The following is a 21,944-nucleotide window of genomic DNA, read 5'->3' on the forward strand; positions in this document are numbered from 1 at the left end:
AACTTCCCAGTGCCCAAGGACCTCCACTGCCACGTTCCTTTCATTCTTGGGACCACCAGGGTGGGGGGTATCATTAGCCCAGTTTTTTTTTTTTTTTTTTTGAGACAGAGTTTCGCTTTTGTTGCCCAGGCTGGAGTGCAATGGCATGATCTCAGCTCACTGCAACCTCCGCCTCCCGGGTTCAAGTGACTCTCCTGCCTCAGCCTCCCAAGTAGCTGGGATTACAGGCATGTAATCCTATATTTTTAGTAGAGACAGGGTTTCTCCATGTTGGCCAGGCTGGTCACGAACTCCCGACCTCAGGTGATCTGCCTGCCTCGGCCTCCCAAAGTGCTGGGATTACAGGTGTGAGCCACCGTGCTCGGCCCCCAGTTGTATTGTTTTGTTTTTTTGAGATAGGGTCTCACTCTGTTGCCTAGCTTGGAGGGCAGTGGTGTGGTCTTGGCTCACTGCAACCTCTGCCTCTTGGGTTCAAGCGATGCTCCTGCCTCAGCCTCCCAAGTAGCTCGGACTACAGGTGCACGCCACCATGCCCCACCATGTTAGCCAAGCTCTGGCACCTGCCATCTGGGTGACACTGGGAAGGCCACACTCCCTCTCTGAACATCCGTCTGCGCTCTCTTCTGTAATCTGGGGACCATGTGCTCACCTTGCCGGGGTGGGGTACCTAGATGACAGCATGTCTGTACAGATGCCCACCAGGCTGGGGTCTGGACACACTGTGGGCTCTCAGAGGCTGGGCACTATTGTTACAACTATTCCCACTCTCCAAAGCAGGGGGGCCACCTTGGAGAAGACGTGACACTACTGCCAGGGACCTGACGGCCAGCCCTTAAGAGGGGAAGGGTCAGCACATGCCAGTGAGCAACAATGTTGGTGACAGCTAGAAAGAAACCTGGCATCTCCCTGGCCAGAAAAGGACCCCCTGGGCAGGCGCTGGGCTGGAGCCTGGCAGCTGAGCTGGGGAAGAGCAAAGCCCTATGGAGTCAGACACAGACCTCCCAGGGAGCCCTCTGTGAATGTGCTCGGTCACTCCTGCCCTCGTCCCTGCAGGCCTTGGCTCTGGGAGGTGCCAGGCACCCTCGGGCTGCAGGAGAGGAGGGCAGGTAGCCGGGCTCTTGAACAACATCAAGAACGGTGCCCTGGGCCGGGCACAGTGGCTCATGCTTGTAATCCCAGCACTTTGGGAGGCCAAGGTGGGGGAGGATCTCTTGAGCTCAGAAGTTCCAGACCAGTTGAGCAACATAGATCCTGTCTTTAAGAAAAATAAAAAAAACATGAGCTAGGAGTGGTGGTGTGTGTGGTCCCAGCTACACGGGATGCTAACAGAGGACTGCTTGAGCCTGGGAGGTGGAGGCTGCAGTGAGCCATGATTGCACCACTGCATTCCAGCCTGGGTGACAGCCCCTGTCTCAAAACAAAAAAGAAAGAAAGGCCGGACATGGTGGCTCACGCCTGTAATCCCAACACTTTGGGAGGCTGAGGCAAGAAGATCACTTGAGGTAAGGAGTTCGAGACCAGACTGGCCAACATGGCAAAACCCCGTCTCTACTAAAAATACAAAAATTAGCCGGGCATCGTGGTGGGTGCCTGTAAATCCCAACTACTCCGGAGGCTGAGGCAGGAGAATCCCTTGAGTCCGGGAGGCAGAGTTTGCAGTGAGCCGAGATCGTAACACTGCACTCCAGCCTGGGCGACAAAGGGACGGACACACACACACACACACACACACACACACACACAGAAAAAGAAGAAAGAAAAGAAAAAACCAGTGCCCCAGAACCCTTTGGTGTAGCCAGAGGGCCCTTCCTGGCAAAGGAAGAACCAGGGTTGAAGCGGTGACTTGTCCAAGAGGCATGACAGGCCCACCTCCCAGGGTCCTGGCACTAAATACTCCACCCTGTCAACCAGATTAGACCACGTGGTCCCCAAAGGCAGTGTCCCTGGCACCCTCAGCTGCTGCCCAGGCGCCTCCTCTGGGCCCCCCAGGAGGTGGGAGTTATGGGGTAACTCACCTTGGGTGGCACAAAGAACTCCAGGCGGAAGCGTTCCTCGGCCACAGCCCTGCGCAGGAGCAGGCGGCACTTCTGCCACTGCGCTGAGCCCCCGGAGCCCGCGGCCGCGTCGTCGGCCACCATGAAGCGCAGGGCCCCCTCACGCTGAATGTCCACCAGCTCCACCTTGGCCGCCAGCGTCCGCGACAGCCTCAGGCGCCGCGTCCACTTGTCGCGGGGCTCAGCCGAGGGCTCGGCGGCGCGCAGGGAAGCTCCTGCCTCGGGCTCGGGAGAGGAGCGCCGATGCCACATGTCGCGCACGCCGTCCACCACGCACAGGCTCATGTTGCGCAGCGAGAAGCCCTTGCGGACGCGGGCCTTTGTGGCAGCATGCGTGGACACGTCCTCCGAGCTCCGCGAGTGGCCGTAGGGCGCTGCCTTGAGTGCAGAGGTGTCCGTGGGCTCCGGCTCCATGGCCTCCGCGCGCACGGCCGCGCCCCGAGTCGTTGGTCCGGCCACCAGCACGCGGCGCACCTCCTCCCCGAAGACGTCCAGGAAGTTGGCGGCGAAATGGCGGGAGAAGGAGGCGCCAGCGTCGGGAGTGTCGTAGGCTGGGTTGTCCCGCAGGAAGCGGCAGAACTTGTGCGCAAAGTCCACGGCGGCCGCCTGCGCGTGCAGCTCGCAAAACTGCCGCCAGTCCGGGACCGGGACCGGGACCGGGGCGGCTGTGGCGGGGCCGGGGGCGGCACCATTCATGGCTTCCGTCCCATTGCAGCCACCTGCGGCTGCGGGCGAGAAGAGCGCGCAGTTACTTTCAGGCCTGTGACCAGTGTGCCCACCTGTCCCCTCCTTCCAGCTCCCCTAGGACTCTCTGGGGCTGTATGTGTGTACATGCACACGTGTGTGTTGTGGGACTACAGCAGGCAGACCTTCCAAGCAGCATGGATGCGTGTAACAGAAAGACAACTGGGGCAGGGGGCGGTGGCTCACGCCTATAATCCCAGCACTTTGGGAGGCCGAGGTAGGCGGATCATCGAGAACAGCCTGGCTAACATGGTGAAACCCCGTCTCTCCTAAAAATACAAATATTAGCCGGCTAGCCGGGTGTGGTGGTGCACGCCTTAACCCCAGCCATCGAAAGGCTGAGGCGAGGCAGGAGATTGCTTGAGCCCAAGAGGCGGAGGCTGTAGTAAAAATACAAAAATTAGCCGGGCGTGGTCGCACACGCCTATAGTCCTAGCCACTCCAGAGGCTGAGGCAGGAAAATCACTTGAACCCATGAGGCAGAAGTTGCAGTGAGCCGAGATTGCCCCACTGCACTCCTGCCTAGGCGACAGAGTGAGACTGTGCAAAAAAAAAAAAAAAAAAAAAAGAGAAAGACAACTGGGGAAGCAGAGGTGGTGTCTGCAGAAGGGGCAGCCCTGTATTCATTCTCTCCCCAAACAATAGTCTCAGGGAACCTCAGGGTCATTCCTGGGGCTGGCAGAAGAGGCTGGGATGACAGATGCTTTCAAGTGGGGTCCCCATGAGCCTCTGGTGGCCTCACTTCCTCAGTGACCTCTTCTGAGGTCCCCCAAAGCCGGGTAGAAACGAAGAAGTCACATGAAATCCTGCTGGCTGGACCTTTGAAATATACCTAGGACTCAGCTCCTTCCTCCCGGTCCAGGCTGCTGTCCTGGGATTCACATAACTATTTTTCTTGCATGCAGCATTCCAGCAGCTGCTTCATGGTCTCCGGGATCCTGATCTCACTTCCTCTAAAGTCTGTTCTCCTCCCAGGAGCCCAGTCATTTCCAAAACTCAAGACTGCTGTGTGTGGTGGCGCATGCCTGTAATCCCAGCATCTTGAGAGGCCAAGGCAGGTGGATCACGAGGTCAAGAGATTGAGACCATTCTGGCCAACATTATGAAACCTCGTCTCTACTAAAAATACAAAAATTAGCTGGGCGTGGTGGCGCATGCCTGTAGTCCCAGCCGTCTGAGAGGTTGAGGCACGAGAATTGCTTGAACCCAGGAGGTGGAGGTTGCAGTGAGCTGAGATCCCACCACTGCTCTCCAGTCTAGGTGACAGAGCCAGATTCCATCTCAAAAACAAAACAAAAAAAAAAAAAGAAAAAGAAAAAAGAAAAAAGGCCGGGCGCGGTGGCTCATGCCTGTAATCCCAGCACTTTGGGAGGCTGAGGTGGGCGGATCCCGAGGTCAGGAGATCGAGACCATCCTGGCTAACACGGTGAAACCCCGTCTCTACTAAAAATACAAATAATTAGCCGGGTGTGGTGGTGGGTGCCTGTAGTCTCAGCTACTCGGGAGGCTGAAGCAGGAGAATGGCATGAACCCAGGAGGCGGAGCTTGCAGTGAGCCGAGATGGTGCCACTGCACTCCAGCCTGGGCGACGGAGCAAGACTCCATCTAAAAAAAAAAAAAAAAAAAAAAAAGAAGAAGAAAAAAATAAAAAGTAATAACAAAACAATTGTCTTGGCCAGGCACATTGGCTTACACATTGGCCTGTAATTCCAGCACTTTGGGAGGCCGAGGTGATCAGACTACTTGAGCTCAGGAGCTCAAGACTAGCATGGGCAACATGGCAAAACCCTGTCTTTACAAAAAACATACAAAAAATTAGCTGGGCATGGTGGTGCACACCTGTAGTCCCAGCTACTCAGGAGGATCACCTGAGCCTGGGAGGTTAAGGCCACCGTGAGTTGTGATGGTGCCACTGTACTCCAGCCTGGGGACAGAGCAAGACCCTGTCTCAAAAAAATAAACAAAAAAAAGTTGATCTGAATGTGGTGGCATGCCTGAATGTGGAGGTAGCCCTCCTCAGGAGGATTACCTTAGCCTGGGAGGTTGAGGCTACAGTGAGCCGTGATGGCACCACTATACTTCAGCCTGGACAACAGAGCAAGACTCTATCTCAAAAACAAGACCAATCTGGATGTGGCGGCATGCCTACAGTTCTAGATACTAAGGAGACTGAGGTGGGAGAATCGCTTGAGCCCAGGAGTTGGAGGCTGGAGTGAGCTATGATCGTGACACTGCACTCCAGCTGGTGATAGAAACTCTGACTCAAAAACAAAACAAAACAAAAACAAAAACCCAAAACCAAAACACAAGACAGATCAAGTCCCTCCTCTGCACAAAATCCTGCAGTGGTTCCTACTACAGTCAGAGTAAAAGCCGAGGCCGGGCGCGGTGGCTCAGGCCTGTAATCCCAGCACTTTGGGAGGCCGAGATGGGCGGATCACAAGGTCAGGTGATCGAGGCCATCCTGGCTAACATGGTGAAACCCCATCTCTACTAAAAATACAAGAATTAGCCGGGCGCGGTGGTGGGCGCCTCTAGTCCCAGCTACACGGGAGGCTGAGGCAGGAGAATGGCGTGAACCTGGGAGGCGGAGCTTGCAGTGAGTGGCGATCACGCCACTGTGCTCCAGCCTGGGCAACACAGCCAGACTCCGTCTCAAAACAAACAAACAAACAAACAAAAACAACAAAACAGAGTAAAAGCCTGAACCTGGGAGGCGGAGCTTGCAGTGAGTGGAGATCATGCCACTGAGCTCCAGCCTGGGCGACACAGCCAGACTCCGTCTCAAACAAACAAACAAACAAAAACAACAAAACAGAGTAAAAGCCGAAGCCCGAGGCCCTATCCACAGCCCCTAGGGCCTGACATAATCTGCCTCCGTTTATCCCTCTGGACATACCTCCTGCCACTCTTCCCTGGCTGCACCTGCCTCCTCGCCCTCCCAGAACCATAGCAGCCAAATTCCTACCTCAGGACCTTTGCACGTGCCTGGAGTGCTCTTTCCTCCACATTCCCTCACCTGTGCAACCATAGGCTTGGCCGATAGCCTTCCCTGACCACTCTTGAGAATGACAAATCCGTCTCATGACAATACTCCCTCTGATGCGTTCCATGCACTCTGCCTATTTTCACCATTATCCTTACTGCTGGCTGACATAGTATAGATTTAGTTGCTTGGTCGTGTGTTCCCCTCCACCCCCTTCCCCTTCCCCCGAGAACGCCAGTTTCACAAGGCAGGGATTTTGCCAGACCTAGAAGCGGCTGTGTCCTCAGTGCTGGGCATACGGCAGGCGCTTGGGAAACACTGACCAGAATGAACAAATGAATGTATTCGGCGCACCAGGCATGTCACAGCTGTCACCGCCTAAGCCCTCACATGGGGCCTGACGACAAACAGCTTGTTAGTGACAAGACAGGTCCAGGGTGCTTGCCCAGGTCTGCAGTGACTCCAAGACTTGAGGGGTCTCCTCCTACTGTGGATCAAATATGGTAGTTCCCTCTTGTCCAAGGGGTGTATGTCCCAACACCCCTAGCAGATGCTTGAAACTGGTTAATACTGAACCTCTGTACACTGTATTTGTGTGTGTGTGTGTGTGTTTAGAGACGGGATCTCACTCTTCTGATGAGGCTGGTCTTGAACTCCTGGGTTCAAGCAATCCTCTGGCCTTGGCCTCCCAAAGTGCTGAAATTACAGGCATGAGCCACTTGCACCTGGCCCACTACGTTTTTTTGGATCTAATAACCCAGATAGCTCCTAAGTGGTGAGCGGGTCATATCCAAAGCGCGGATATGCCGGACAAAGGGATAATTCACATCCCAGGCAGAACAGCGGGATGGCTTGAGATTTCATCCTGCTACTCAGAATGGCCTGCAATTTACATTTTTATTTGTATGTTTACTTCCGGGATTTTCTATTTAATATTTTCAAACCTCTGTTGACCATGGGCATCTGAAAGCAAAGCTGTGGATAAGAACCCAGGTTTTTTTTTTTTTTCAGACAGAGTCTCGCAGTGTCTCCCAGGCTGGAGTGCAGTGGCAAGATCATAGTTCACTGCAGCCTCCAACTCCTGGGCTCAAGCGATCCTCCCACCTCAGCCTTACGAGTAGCTCAGACTACAGGCAAGAGCTACCATGCCTGGCTAAAGGGACCAAGTTTTTGAACTGACATTGAAGACCCTGCTTCTTTCCATCACAATGGCTTGCACGCTTCTACTTACATTCCCATGTTCTGGAATCTGGTTTCCCCCAGAATTCCCATTCAAATCCGATTTTGAAGATGCCCCAATCCAGGAATCCCAGCGGTCTCCTCACCCCAGCGTCATTCTCTTATTCCCAGGCCCCTCTGTCCTTCACAGCTCTGGATGGCTAAACTGTGTGGCTTGGACCCACCTCATCACCTGGGGGCCTTGCCATTGCTCCTGGGGGCGCAGGTCCAACCTGCTGTGTGCGTACAGCCCCCATCCAACCCAGGGGGAAAATTCCCAATAATGATGAAGTGGGGTGATGTAGTGCCCTGGGGAGTCCCTGTCTGAGGAGCCAGCCCAGTATTGGGGGACAAGCGCCCATCCTTCCGAGGAACTGAGTTAGAGGTTCATGCCCTCGCCTGTCCTCCCAAGATCCCCACAGTTCCCGGAATGCCCCTCCCTCGCAGCTCCTGGGATCACCATCTCATCTCTCCTCTGGGATCCAAACCCTGTAATTAAATGCCAGGTAAAAATAGCTGCCCCACTTCTGCGAGATCATCTGTGAGGCCTCTGGGCCATAGGGCACCGTGGGAATTCCCTCTCTCCTTGGGGCAACCTCGCCATCAATCTGCAGTCAATAACCAAGGGACAGCCCCAGGGACAGAACAGGGCTCCCGGTTGAGCCTGCTTAGCTTCAAGGACGGGTTTCCAAACCAGTGGTCTCCTAGGAGACTCCTGCCTTGGTACTGGGGGAGGGGAGTAGGGAGTTTGGAAGGTTTCCTTCAAGAGGTGGTTATTGCATTGGGCTTCATGAGTGCAAATAAAATAAAGAGGGTGCTGGGGGCCTGAACAATGAGTTGGGGGCAGGGCTTATCAGGATATCGGTGGTTGGGTAGTGTTGGTGGTGTTTAGAGTTCATGAAGGTGGGGGGAGGATGGGGACTGAGGCCCCAATGAGTTTTGCTCATGCCTGACCTTTCCCCTGCCCCCTCCTTTCTTCCCCTAACTCCTACTCACCCTTCAATAATTAATCCAGAAGCCACTTCTTCCAGGAAGCCTTCCCTGACACCTCTCCTTTCTCCCCAACCCAGGCCAGCACAAGTGTCTCCTCTGAGCTCCCACGGTCTCCTCCTGACTGTCTGTCTTGCATGGTGCGAGTTGTAGGGTACTCCAAGTGTCTGTCCTCACGACTGTCTCCCCATCTGACACAGAAAGTGCGCAGGGCAAAAGGGAGACCTGAGTCATAGTCCAGGCTCCTGGAACTTGCTTCTTCCCTGAGGGGTGGAGACGGGAACACACCTGCCACCACCACCACCACCACCACCACCACCACCACCACCACCACCACCACCACCACGGCCTCTAGGGAAGGTGATGAGCCCAGGCCCAGTCCTTGACCTGCGGGGGTGACATTTCCTGGGGTTGGGGTGGGGCCGCAGCTGAACCCATGAAACCCTGTCCCTGAGCTCCAAGCCCAACCATTTATCCAGTATGCTAGTGCCCCTGATGGTGGCCACCTCTCTCCTGGTACCATTAGGACCCCCCGGGGGCTCAGAGCCAGTGACTTGGCAGCCTGGGAAGGGGAGGTGTGGGGTCCCTGAGTGACATGATTATGCCCCCACATGGGGGCAGGCAGGAAGTCAGCCCCAGTGCCGAGTCCTCAGACATCCATCCCTGTTGCCCCCAGCTCGTCCTGCTGGCTGGAGGAACTCTTGGTAGGGAGAAGGCACGGAGATGCGGGACAGGGCCCTGGGGAAGGCTCTCGCAGGTGCGTCTCAGGTAGCCCTTACTGGAGTGGGAGTGGAACTTAGAGAGGAATCTTCCAAGGGCATGGCAGGTATGGCCAGGTCCTAGGCATGGACTGGCCTGGGAGGCACTGGGAGGTTGGGACTGCCCTGACCTCCCCTACCTAACCCCGCAAGCCAGCCAGGAGCCTGTAGGCCTGATGCTGGGCACAGCAGTCCTCAGTAGGACCAGCCCCGGATACACAGATGAAGCAGGTTGAGCAGCTAGAGGTATAAGTCTCCAAACAGCAGTGCCAGCAGGGAGGCTCCCACCTGGCTTCAGATGGAGAGAGGGAGGCCCCGACATGGTTCTCTGCAGAGGGGAGGCTGTAAGCCACAGGGAAGGGGGCCTGGCTGTGGCAGGGGCAGGAGTGTGCTGTCCCCACCCACCTTTGGGACCAGAACTGGGGAGGAGACCATGTGTAGGGAGCTTGGCTGACCTGGGCTCAAGGCGTGACCCCGCAGGGGCTCCCCGAGTGAGTGACACTGACCACACTCCCAACCTCTGAGCCTACTCTCCTCACTTTCTGACCACTCGGTGGCAAGATGGGACAGGAGGTGGTGTCTGCAATGTTATAACCCATGTGCAGTCATGGGCAGGGCGGGAGCTCCCCCAGCCTCCAGGTGTTGCCAAGGTTGGTGTTTCAAGCCCTCTCTAGGGACTTTGCTCTTCCAACTATCAACATCTCCCCTGCCTTTAGATCGTGCAAAACCCTCTCTCCTGGCCGGGAGCGGTGGCTCACGCCTGCAATCCCAGCACTTTGGGAGGCCAAGGCGGGTAGATCACTTGAGCTCAGGAGTTCAAGAGCAGCCTGGGCAACATGGTGAAACCCCGTCTGTACTAAAAATACAAAAATTAGCCAGGCGTGGTGGCACACGCCTGTAGTCCCAGGTACTTGGGGGACTGAGGCAAGAGGTTTGCTTTAAACCAGTAAGCTGAGGCTGCAGTGAGCCGAGATTGTACCACTGCACTACAGCCTGGGCAACAGAGTGAGACCCTGTCTCAAAAAACCAAACCAAAACAAAACCTCTTCTCCCAGGAAACCTTCCCTATACTGCTCTGCCTCTCTGATCTCCAAGACCCTGTGGTCTTTAACTGTCTTGGTGGTCAGCTCTCCTCCTATGGTCCCAGGGTGTCAGAACAGACCAGCTGAGTTGGTGCCGGGCAGTGCTGGACTGGGTTCTGGGAGATTTGGACTCTATCCTGGGCCAGGCTCTGTGTCTCTCGGTGCCTCTGCTTCCCTATCAGTAAAATGGGGCTACTGGAGCTGTGTGTGGCCTCTAGGGGCTCCTGATTCTGATGCAGAAGTGATGGCCTTGGACATCGAAGACTGGGCTGTCATTCCATTGGGACCAGGGACAAGTAGGGGGTTGCCTCTCCCCCTCACAGGCTGCTTCTCTGAGGACTGGCGTTGGAGACAAAGGAAGCCTACCCAGGACCCCCTACAGTACTGGCCCTCCTCGAAGCACTGGGCGGGTAGACCACCCTCCCCCAATCCATTACACTCCCCCAACCTCCGGTTTTTCTAGGCTCAGTTGGGCTGTCTGCCTTCTCTTCCTGAAAAAATGTTTTTCGTTACCATCTCGGATGGGATGGGGGCTTCAGAGGGGTTTTTGGTGGGGAGGATGGAGCGAGGAGGGCGGGGGAGACTAATGGAGTCCCTGCTCATCGCCTTTCCAAGCCACAGCCTCTCCTAACCCCAACACCAGCAACCCAGACAAGAGACCCCAGCCCCCAGCTCAGCTAGACAGTCAGTCCAGGCGGCATGGGGGAGGGGCGGCAGCTTTCCGGCGGTAAAAATAGCGCTGACAATTGGAGGACAAAAAAAAAGGCCGGTCTTCAGCCCCCGCCCGCTCAGCAGTTCCAGACCCCAAGGCCGGGTCATTTCTTAAAATATTGATGAGTCGGACTCACCGCCCCCGCTAACGGGCCCGCGACCAATCGATGCGCGGCGCAGTGGGCGGTGGCCCTGGGGGCGGGGAGAGGCAGGAGCCCCGCCCACGTCCAGCTGGCACCCCCAACCCCTCCCCAGCACCGTCCCAGCCACAAGAGGCCAGGAGGCCCAGGAAGAGGAGGGATGGTCGGTGGTCCCACAGGTCAAACTAGCTATGCAGCACCCCCAAAGGCTGCGCCCCACTGCCAAGTGATGCCCCTTCCTCCTGCACCCTCACTTAGCTCCGTCCTCAGAGCGGCAGTCAGAGAACCAAGTGCATGAACGGGGAGAGGGTCAGAACTAAGGGTCCTCTCCTACATCCTGGGGTGGGCAGTGCCACCTATCCCCCAATGAACCATTCACGATGGGGAAACAGGCTTTGTTTTGTTTTGTTTTTTGAGACAAAGTCTCATTCTGTGGCCCAGGCTGGGGAGAAGTGGCACAATCATAGCTCACTGCAGCCTCAAACTCCTGGGGCCAAGCAGTTCTCCTGTCTCAGCCTCCCAAGTAGCTGGGATTACAGGCACATGACGCCATGGCCAGGTAAAATTTTTTTTTTTTTTTTTTTTTTTTTTTGAGACCGAGTCTCGCTGTTGCCCCGGCCGGAGTACAATAACGTGATCTTGGCTCACTGCAACCTCCGCCTCCTGGGTTCAAGCGATTCTCCTGCCTCAGCCTCCTGAGTAGCTGGGACTACAGATGCATCCCATCAAGCCTGGCTAATTTTTGTATTTTTAGTAGAGACAGGGTTTCATCATGTTGGCCAGGCTGGTCTCGAACTTCCGACCTCAGGTGATCCGCCCGCCTCAGCTTCCCAAATTGTTAGGATTGTGAGCCAGTGCACCCGGCCCCAAGCACCCGGCCCCAAGTAATTTTTTGATATTTTGGTAGAGGTGGGGGTCTCACTATGTTGCCCAGGCTGGTCTTGTGCAGTCTCTTCTTGAGGTACCTCCCTGCCTGACACAAGATACAAGGCCTCACTCTGCTCACCTCCACCATCCTCAGAAAAGCTGCCCAGCCATGCCTTCTCATGTCCACTACCCTTAGGGGTCCTCAGGACCTTAGCAGCACGGGCCTGGCCCACTCAGCCTTGCTCTGGACAACAGAGGCTTTCAATCCTGCTGTTCCTCGAGCGCCCTCCTGGCCTCAGCAGGGCAGTCCCTTCCACCCCTCCAGCCTCCTCTCTGCCGCCCTCCCTGGGCAGGACACAGACGCTCTTTGGGCAGGCCATCCCTCCGGCCTGGAGTGACTCCCACCCGCTGACTAGGTATGAGTGTCTCTCTTCCCTGTAGATTCAGGAACAGAGCACACAGCTCAGTCTCTGTTTCACCGCTGAATACGTGGGCGTTGGTTTTCAAGCCCATTTTACTCCTCGCCTCCCCAGAGACCGCAACCCCACAAGGTAGGCTCTGAACCAGGGCCAGATGTGCTGGAATTCCACCAGATGTGGCTGGAATTCCCCAACCCTCCCCTCCCAGAATACCTGCGTTCACTCCACCACCCTGGCAGAAGGCAAAGTAGGCATGGTTTCTGGTCTTAACACCCTTGAACTTGCTATAACCTCACTGCATGATGGGTGGGTGGGGACCTTCTGGCTGGTGATGGGGCCAGGTGTGGATTCAGAGCCCTTGGGACTTGTATGCCTCTGTATGGGTGAGTAGGTACTAAGTGGTCTTGGCTGTTCTGAGCATTAGTTTCCCTAGCTGCTCTTCCGTGCAGATAACTTTCTAGTCCAAGGCCCGCCCTGAGCAGCATCGCTTGGAGGCAGCTATTACAACAGCTCCGCACCCAGGACAACCCCAGGCCTCTCATGGCATGCTCAGCCTTTGCCACCGCCATGGGAGGGTGGGAGCCCTTCTGCTGAGTCCCCCCGGCTTTTGCAGACATCCCAAGCTTGACAAGCTCTGCTGGCACCGGGGCCTGCAGACCCTCAGTCCCAGGGATTCCCACAGTTGCATTTGACAGTTGCTCCCCAGCAAAGGGAGCCCCACTGCCTGGGCGTCTCCCTATGACCACCTCTGGTCACTTGACGTGCTGGGACAGTGTTAAAAGTCTGAGATCCGGAGCCAGATTGTCTGGGTTTGAATCCCAGCTGCCCTGCTGCCCAGCAGGACCCCTTGGACTCTGGAGCCTCAGTTTCCCCATCTGTTAAGATGGAGGTGACAGCAGTGCCAACCTTAAGAGGCTGTCATGAAGATTAAAAAAGCCATTTGTTTAAAAATCACAGCTCTGTTCATTCCCTTTTTCTCCAACTGCTCGCAGCAGACGGTTGCAGAGGTACCCACTGCCCCAACACATAAACCCAGGCTCCAGTGCGGCCAAGGTCAGCATTCTAGAACCCACATTTCAGTGGGCCATGTCCCTGTTAAAACCCTTCTCCCCTCACATCTTCCCTGGAAGAAAGAGTTGTTTCTCCATTGTAGAGATGAAGAAATGGGGTTCTGGGGAGGGAGGTGACTACCCTCAATGCACTGGCCACCACGCCGTGGTGAGCTCCCACTGTGTGTCAGACGCCAGGTGGGAGGGTCCAGGGCCGCAGAATGGGCAAGAGGGGAGGCCGGGTGCAGTGGCTCACGCCTGTAATCCCAGCACTTTGGGAGGCCGAGGAGGGCGGATCACTTGAGGTCAGGAGTTTGAGACCAGCCTGGCTAACACGGTGAAACTGCATCTCTACTAAAAATACAAAAGTTAGCCAGGCGTGGTGGTGCACACCTGTAACCCCAGCTACTCAGAAGGCTAAGGCATGAGAATTGCTTGAACCCCAGATGTGGAGGTTGCAGTGAGCCGAGATTGCACGCCTCTGCACTCCAGCCTGGTCAACAGAGCAAGACTGTCTCAAAAAAAAAAAAAAAAAAGAGGGCTATGGAGCCAAGTTCCAGGTTGGTCCCTTTCTGAGCCCTGTTTCTGGGGAACTCCCCTTCCAGGGGCACAGTGGGAAGACCGAGTCCCTGTTTCCGGAAAGGAAATGACCACCGTTAGGGGATAGGGCACTCTGAGTGGCCGGGTTGGAGGGCCAGGGGCATCCACAGCTGGGTTCTGCAGGAAGTGGGGGTCAGGACAACAAGCTAAGCCAGGGCTTGGGGACTCAAGAGGCAGACTCAGCCTCCTTCAGGAGCACCCAGTGCTGGACAGTTCCTGGATGGGCTCTGCAGGTGGAGGGCAGGCTGGGCTGGTTCCACCTGCACTGGCCCTGGTTACTCCCAACCCACCCTGCCTTTCTGGGGTTGCAGAGCAGAGGTCCCCCCCATCTCCAGCCTTGGCCTGAGACACTCAGTCCCTTCCACTCCCCCAGCGTCATAAGCCTCACATGGGCCCTGGCCCAGCCCCCTAAACCTGCAGGATATCCCCTTAGTACCTCCCCCAATTCATCCCACCCAGCTGCCTTCTGGCTTTTCCAGGACACACATACCAGTGCCTCCTGAGACCTCTGGTGGCACCCCTAAGATCTGAGCATCCCCAAATTCTGGGGACTACAGGTGCTAATAAAGCTTCCCCGGGCCTTTCTCTGAGCTTAACTCCCAGCCTGGCTGATCTCCAGGTACCTCAAACTCACCACCTCCAAGTTCGAATACATCCTCTTCCTCCAACTCCTGCTTGTCCTCTGCATAGAGCCTCAGCACCCAGCCAGGCACTGCCTACTTCCCCTGTTCTGCCCCAATAGCAGGTAAGCCCCCAAGCCCACAGAGGCCTTGGGAACACCCCCTGATCCTGTCCCCACCTCCACCCTTGCCCCCTGCCCCTCCACCACACCACATGGCTGTAGCCTGTCTCTTCCACCAGACCGTGAGCTCCTGGCTGGCTGTCCTCCCCACCCCCAGGTGGGCGCTACCCTCAGATGGGCCGGAAGTATGTGGAGAATGGGGCCCAAACCCTGCGTCACCCAGAGGAACCAAAAGATGTTGCACACCCACACAGCGATGCCCTGCCTTGCTCTGCCCAAACAGGTGTGGGCTGTGACCTCGTGTTGAGGGGTCACACCTGCTATCCCCCTAGACAGAGCATAGCCATAAAACAGCACCCAACCAGGTGAGCCAGAAAGAGAAACCTCTCCAGGCCCCGGGTTCTGACCAGTCCCCTGACCTCACCTGGAGAGTAAGAATGAGCGCAGGCCTCAAGACTGGACCCTAGCCCCAGGGAGACAGCAGCCAGGAGGCCTAAGCCCCTAAACCCCCAATTCCTTGCAACCCAGGCTGGGTAGACAGGGCAAGAAGTGCCAGGCTCTTGTCAGAGAGGAGTGGTTGGGAGGCCTGACTGGTTGACTGCAGGACTTTGGGCCAGTCACTTCCCCTCCCTCTGCGGGGAAAATAATAGCACTAAACCCACAGGGTTGTTGTAAAGATGACACAAACAGCGACCCTGATGCCCTTAGCTTGGCACGAGTAAGTTTGAAACCAAAAGCTCAGCCCTGGGAGGCCCAGGATCACTTGGGTGGAGATCCCACTTCCAAGACCCCCAAGGGAAGCCCACCCCTCTGTATTTGCACAGAAGTCCTCCCTAGGAGATCCATGCTAAGTAGGGAAGAGGGATTTAGACACTTTAGACAGATTTTTCACAACAAGGATAAAAAGAAAAGCATGTGCATTAACCCTTGATTACCTAGAAGCATTAAACCAAGCAGCATCAGAAGCCGGCCCGGCGCGGGGTGGGGCTGTTCTCCGATGCTGGTAGGACAGACTTCTAAGGAAGTGGCTGGTGGGAAACTGTCTCTGAGACCCCCCAAAACGCCCTGATCCACACTAGCCTAGAAGCAGTGCCACCACCGCCACCGCCAGACCTCTCCCAAAGTTCCTGGAACTGAAAAGTTCTAGGTCACTCTCCCAACCTCTTCCTGCGTGGAGCGGGGAGGTCAGAAGGGAAGAGGTTGGGAGAGTTCAAGGTGGGACAGAGTAGGGGGGCTTCGGCTCAAGAGGCAGTCGAAGCCTCTTGGGGAAACCACACCCCCTGCCCTCAGTCCTCCCAGAGGAGCTCCGGGGACCTGCCTCTGGGACGCAACTCCTGCCGGGAGTTGCCGGGTCCGTAGCTAGGAGGCAGGCAGCACCGTCCCATTTTACAGGGTAGGTGATGTGGGCTCGAGGGCATTGGTAGGGCTCCACCCAGGTCTGACAGCCTAGCCTGAGGCTCTCCCTTGCACCAGCTGGAAGTGCACGTAGATCCTGGCTTATTGCTGTTCAGGGTCTCGGCTGAGGCTGCCCAGTTTGCCTTGCATGGCTCCTGAGAGGCCCCAGTCACTGCAGACTTCCCTCCCTGAAGGCCCCCACTTCGGGGCTGCAGGGGGCCGGGAAGCGTCCCTGCCTCTGCCCGGCCTCAGCCCGCTGGGCTGGCGCGGTTCCGGTCGGCGCTGCCCGCAGGTTCATCAATGGCAGAGGCCCAAGGGCCTGAATGGAGGGCACGAATCCGCCCCTTCTTAAAGGAGCCGACCTCTTGGGCACCCTCCACGATCCTCCCCGCAATCGGGGGCTCCGGGGAGCTGCCCGGGTGGGCGGGTCGAGAAAGGGGTGCCTGGGCCAAAGGGAGGGCGTGTCTGCCCGGAGACTGTGGCCTGGAGGAGGTTCTTCCCGATCCCACCCCGTGGCCCTCACCCTCATTCTAGGTTGACGCCCCCTCCCAGCGCTCCCAGCGTAGGGAAGAAACCTGGGCGCCCCCTCCCCCAACCAGAGACCCCTCCTCTAGGGGCCCGGCTCCTCTCGCCCTACCACTCGGCCGGGGCCCTAGCAGGGGGCGGGGGCGCAGCTGCTCCAGAGGCGGCTCGGCCCCTCCAGCGGCTCCCCGCCCCGCCCGGGATGGGGATCCGAGAGCCGATCCCAGCCGGGGGCGCGTCCCCTCCCTCGCGCGCCCTCCTCCCTCCCACCCGCGCACACAAAGACGACACGCGCGAACCGAGGCGCGTGCGGCCGCTCTCCGCGGGGCAGCGGTGCTCACACAGCGCACGTCCCGGGGGACAGACAGGGGTCCCGGGGGAAGGACCAGGGAGCGAGGAACTGTGTACAAGGAGGCCATACCTACAGGCGCGCAGCTGCGGCCGAGCGGGCTGGGGCGCCGGCTGAGCGCTGCCCGTACCGCGGCCGGGCTCCCCGGGCCCGGTGGCTCATGGCCCGCGGCGGACTGGGCTCCCTCCGGGAGGGAGCTGGCGACGGTGGCGGCTGCTCCCTCCCTGGTTCACCGTCTCTAAGGCTCGTGCGCTCCTCGCGGTACCGGCGCGTTCCCCGCGCGGCTCTCCGGCAGCCGAGCTCCGCGCGCTCCGAGCCCAGCCCCGCGCGGCGCGCCCCCCGCCCGCAAGGCGCGCGCCTCCCGGCCCCGCCCCCGCCGCGAGCCCCGCCCCCGCCCCCACCGCGAGCCCCGCCCCGCCCGCCCCCTCACGCCTTCTGGATCAGTCCCCTCCAGCCCCTCCTTGCGCGGCTCAGGCCCCGCCCCCGCCACGCCCCCAGCCCTCCGCGGAGCCCGAGCTGCGCCGGGGGCCGGTGCTTGCTGGCTGCCCGCAGCTGCGTTGCCGAGACCGCCCGGCCCTGGGGCCCGGAGAGAGGGGTTAGGGGCCGGCTCCGAGTTGCCCCATCTGGACCGGGGTCCTCTTTTCGCAGAGCCGGTCCCAGGCCAGGCACGGGACTCCCCCTCCTTCTCGCGGAAGCGACCTCTCGAGCCCGGGGTGGTGGTAGCCCCGGGAGCGCGGCTCGTGGGGCCGGGGGAGTGTCCTGCGTGGCGGCTGTATGGGGCGCGGAAGCCCTCGAAGCGTCCCTCGGTGACGGGTGCTTCGCGGGAGCCGCCGCTGTGGCCAGACCCTCCGCAGCGGGGACAATGGGAGCCTGGAGGAGGCCTGGATGTCGCAACGGGGGAAGTCGACGTCTGGTTCTCATAAATCCCGAGGGCGCCACCACGCCCCCTCCCTCCAGCCCTCCGGTGCGGGAAATCGCCCCCGGGACACAGCGCGGGACGGCCCCCAGAGCGCTGTGCCCCCACCACCCAGCCTTCGCTGTGATGGGGGCCTGATGCCACCCGGAGAGGTGTCAGAGATCATAGAGGGGCGATGAGGGGCCGCAGCCCTGGCACCTTGCTCACCCCTTCCTGGCTCCAGAACTCGCCTGCGTTAGGGCAGAGACCAGTCGGGCTAAGGAAACAGTCCCGCTGGGCTTTGCGGGGCACTTGTGGCCTGACCCCTGGTGCTGAGGGGTCAGGTGGCCAGACCGCTGGTGGGGGGGCTCTGGGAGGCTTCCTGAAAGAGGTGTAGGGGGCTCAGCGGGACTGGAAGAGGTCCGAGAGGGGAGGGAGGGCTTCAGTGGGGGCAGAGGTGTGGAAAGGGCCCCTCAGAGATGAGAGTAGATCTTGCTGCTGGAGATAGCAGTGGGGGACCCCTGCGTGTCTTCTCCCCTCATCTCCCTCCCTGTCCCCTGCCCCCACCTCTGGCGGTTCTGCCCTGGTCTCCTTGCCAGCTGGAGCTGCCTCCGTCTGTCACCCTCCCGGGCCCAAACTGACCTCTGACCTTTCCCAGAGCCATTTCCCATCTCTAATTTTCCAGGAGGCTGGACAGACAAGGATTTTTATCCCCTTCTTAGGGATGGAAAGGTGGGGCTTCCAGAGGTGAAGGTGGAGGGGACAGAGCCCTCACCTGCTGCCCAAAACCCCGGTGCTGCCCTCCACGGGGGCATGGAAGCCAAGCAGGCCCCTTCCCTGCGCCACATCTTGGCTCTGTTCCCTTCGCAGGACCAGGCCAGCAGACACTTTAATGAAAGCTTCGGCAGTGGGCCAGCCCTCGATTGGAGTTGCACACAGGCCTGGAGGCCTGGCTGGGAACCAGGACACCTATGAATGAGGCTGGGAAGGGGGAGGAGGGGGTGCCGGAGAGCAGGAGAGAGGGAGGCTCCATACATGGCCTGGTTGTGGTCTCCACCCTCCTGGGAGAGCAGAGAGCCTGACCCGCGGTGGACTAACCTGGTTCAGAGTAGTGGGCTGAACTCCACTGCTGGGATGACAGTGGCCAGAGAGCGTCCTGAGATGGGAAGCCATGGGCAGGACAATAGCTCGGATCCATCCCCAGGGAGGAGGAAGTGGGGAGGGGCCGGCGGCAGAGCGCCTCAGACCCACAAGGAGGAACTGATGGAGATGTGGAAGTAGCTGTGGGGGTGGAGGGGGCGTGGTTGGCCAAGAGCAGCTGTCACCTCGCTGGGGATAGGAATGAGGGTCAGGGAGGAAAGGACCCATCCTGGGTCCCTGAGGGCAGGAGGCTCGGGGGGCTTAGAAGTCCTGATGGGGGAGATGATGAGGGGTGCTGGGACCCCAAAGAAAGGCCCCTGGATACACATGCTTTAGACTGGTCAGAACTAAAATGGAGACAGAGGTAGCCCAGGGGACCCTGGCCTGGTGGGCTGCAGTGGGGGACCTGGGTTTGCCACCAGTCTCATGGGCCACCTGGACAATGGGTTAATGCACCCACTCCAGACCCAGAGAATGCATTCCTCCATCTGGGGCTGGGCTGGAGGTGAGGTGGCCCAGAACCTGTGGCTCAGGGGGGCTCCCATGCAAGGCTGGTGCTCGGGAGATTGGCAGGTACGTGCTCTGCAGCCCCTGGCAGGTGAGGGCCCATGGGAAAGGGGAGCACAGAAAGGGAAGCAGAGATTCCCCAGGAACTGATGTGGACCAAGACACGTCATACACCCAGCCACAGCCTGAAAGGTGGTTTTTTTTTTTTTTTTTTTTTTTTTTTTTTTTTTTTTTGAGATGGAGTCTCACTCCGTCCTCAGGCTGGAGTGCACTGGCGCGATCTCGGCTCACTGCAACCTCCGCCTCCCCGGTTCAAACGATTCTCCTGCCTCACCCTCCTGAGTAGCTGGGATTACAGGCATGCGCCACCATGCCCGCCCAGCTAAGTTTTGTATTTTTAGTAGAGACGGGGTTTCACCATGTTGGTCAGGCTGGTTACGAACTCTTGACCTCAAGTGATCCACCTGCCTCGGCCTCCCAAAGTGCTGGGATTACAGGTGTAAGCGACTGTGCCTGGCCCCGGGTGGTTTTTGAATAAAGGAATGGGTTTCCCTTTTTGATGGTGCTGCTTGTCCGCTCAAAAGCACTTGGCGGACACTGGATCTGGGTTTCAGCAGAGCTCTGAATGTGCTCATGGAATTCCTGGAGATGAGAAGAGGTGGAGGAATGTTCTGTGTGCCCAGCTGTGAGGCCAGCCCCAGCTCCCAGGGGTTGGCACTGCAGGCGTCCCCACCAGCCTCCTGTCCCTCCAGCGTCCCAGAGCACACGGCACCAGGGTGGCTGCAACCGTGGTTTATTTCAAATGTGCAAAGCTAAATATGCAACTACAAATCTAACTTAGGAAGGCCTGCCAGTGGCCCTGAGAAGTGGCCGTGCTAGGGTGGTCCACAGCCAGTTCTGATTGGCTAGGACATGCTTGGACCCCTCAGACCAGTCCATGAGTCTGAAGAGACTGAGGCTCGCGGGCTCATTAGAGACTCTTCCTTACCTAGAAACCAGAATACCTTGCTAAAGAAGAAAGCAGAAATCACATGGGTCTGGGGGCAGGGAGGGGGTAATAGAAACTGTTCCGCTGACTGGGGCTCTCTCTCGGGGTGCAGTGGGGGAGGGGGCAGACTCTGTCAAACCTCATATAGTCTGCGGGGTGGGGCTGGTGGCAAAGGCAGGCTGGGGGTACTGGACTCGAAGCCTGCTGTCCTGGAAGGAAGTGCCTTCCACCTCTTACGGGGCATGGGGAGATCCTAGGGGAGCCCAAGAGGATCACAGTGCAGACAGGTCCAAGCTGGATTAACCACAGCTGGAATTGGTAGTCACCCAATCAGTCTCGCAGCTGAGGGACCTCTGCCACCAGGGCTAGAGGTCAGGCTGCGGGCAGAGCCCTAGCCTGAGGTGGGGGCTGAGAGGGTCTCTGCGGCTTAGCCTGGCCGAGCATTGGGGGCTGGCTCTCTGGACCTAGCGAGCCTGATGTGACCGAGACATTCTTTCAAGGGGACCCAAGGAGACCTGGGGCCTCTGGCAGCTGCTGGACAGCGGATAAGAGCAGTTTCCATGAGGGATTCTTTGAGGGAGACTAAGTGATTAGATGCACTGAGCAGTCAGGGGTGGAGGTGCAGCTGTCACTGTCACGGGGCAGGCGCCGGGGTGTCACTGCCACAAGTCACCAGCCGCCGCCCCGTTGTCATTCTCGTGGAACTTGTGCAGGTGGTCGGCGAACCTGGGGGACACGGGAAGGTTTGTTGAGGCCGAGTGTGTGTGTTGGGAAAGGGGGATGTGTATCGTGTGATGGGGTGGGGCTGGGGGGTCGTGGGCACTGGGAGTGGGGGTAGGGGGAGGGCCAGAATGGGGGCGGTGATGGAGGGCTAAGGAGTGGGGGACATGAGGCAGGAACTCAGGGGTGTTGCAGGGGGTTCTGGGAGCTGGTTGTAGGGCTGAATGGGGGCCCAAGTGGGGGTCCTCACTTCTTGGCACAGAAGGTGGCACAGTCCCTCTCCACGCTCTCGCTCCATGCCAACTTGTAGAGCACCTGGCCAGATGGAGACACGGTGAGCTGCCCGTTCGCCTCAAGGCCACCCCTGCAGCCCACCCATGGCCCCTGGGCCTGGCCTGGGACATAAAGGTTCTCGAGCCCCAGGCTCCGGGGCGGGTGGGCCTTAGACATGCTCCTGCACCTGCTGTTTCTGCAGATGGTCAGATGGGCCCAGACACGGAGGCACCTCCCCGAATATTGTGGGACAACCCCTGGAAGGGCCAGGACCCACTGGGCCCTGGGGTCAGAGCTGGAGCCCAGGTTAGCCCTGTAGAGGCCATCTTGACTGTGCTGGGGACAGGAGTCCCCAAGGCTGGATCCTTCCAGAGACACAGCCTTCCACCTCTCTTCTCCCCCAACTTGGCAGACATGGAGGCCCTTATCCGCTAACTAGAACACCCCTCTGCAGCTGAGGAGGTCAGTTCAAGATGCCCCTTCCCTGTGCAGCCTTCATGACTGTCCCTTGGTGGAGTTCATTAGACCTGCTCCCTTCCCACTCCATCCCTTCTTCCTACGAAGCCCCTCCAGGACCAGTCCCAGATGCGATCAGCCAGGCCTCTTTCACGGAGCGGCCCGGCTGGTGCCCTGGCCAGAGGTCCTAGTGGGGTGGGTCCTTCTCGTCCCTGGGGTGGGCCAAGGCTCTTGAAGGGGAGAGGCGTGGCCTCCAGCTGGGGATGCAGCTCGGGGTAGGTCCAGGGGCCAGGCCACTGTAACAGGCCCGTGCTGCCCTGGAGGTCAGGGGTAGGGGTG

The 21,944-nt window shown here is 58.5% G+C and overlaps 2 protein-coding genes across 8 annotated transcripts in view; both read right to left on the reverse strand.

Moving 5' to 3' along the window:
* Positions 1 to 18,743, reverse strand: part of SH2B2 (SH2B adaptor protein 2) — a 38,118-nt gene extending 19,375 nt beyond the window's left edge. For 2 of the 5 annotated variants that reach the window (XM_008018434.3, XM_008018433.3), the window contains exons 1-2: positions 18,620 to 18,743; positions 2,016 to 2,779 (exon numbers count right to left, since the gene is read on the reverse strand). In XM_008018434.3, coding sequence (XP_008016625.1) covers positions 2,016 to 2,779; positions 18,620 to 18,719 — 864 coding nt within the window. In that variant the 5' untranslated portion in view covers positions 18,720 to 18,743. Of the gene's footprint in view, positions 1 to 2,015; positions 2,780 to 7,998; positions 8,270 to 16,698; positions 16,952 to 18,619 lie in introns of those variants that run through there. The other 3 variants (XM_008018435.3, XM_008018437.3, XM_073012719.1) reach the window with 3 other exon arrangements.
* A 1,202-nt stretch (positions 18,744 to 19,945) lies between these two features.
* CUX1 (cut like homeobox 1) overlaps positions 19,946 to 21,944 on the reverse strand; it is a 470,594-nt gene continuing 468,595 nt past the window's right edge. For all 3 annotated transcript variants that reach the window (XM_008018447.3, XM_008018446.3, XM_008018445.3), the window contains exons 22-23: positions 21,127 to 21,191; positions 19,946 to 20,882 (exon numbers count right to left, since the gene is read on the reverse strand). In XM_008018447.3, the coding sequence (XP_008016638.3) occupies positions 20,813 to 20,882; positions 21,127 to 21,191 (135 nt within the window). In that variant the 3' untranslated portion in view covers positions 19,946 to 20,812. The remainder of the gene's footprint in view (positions 20,883 to 21,126; positions 21,192 to 21,944) is intronic.

This window comes from Chlorocebus sabaeus, chromosome 28, assembly GCF_047675955.1.
Source record: "Chlorocebus sabaeus isolate Y175 chromosome 28, mChlSab1.0.hap1, whole genome shotgun sequence".
Classification (NCBI taxonomy): Eukaryota; Metazoa; Chordata; class Mammalia; order Primates; family Cercopithecidae; genus Chlorocebus; species Chlorocebus sabaeus.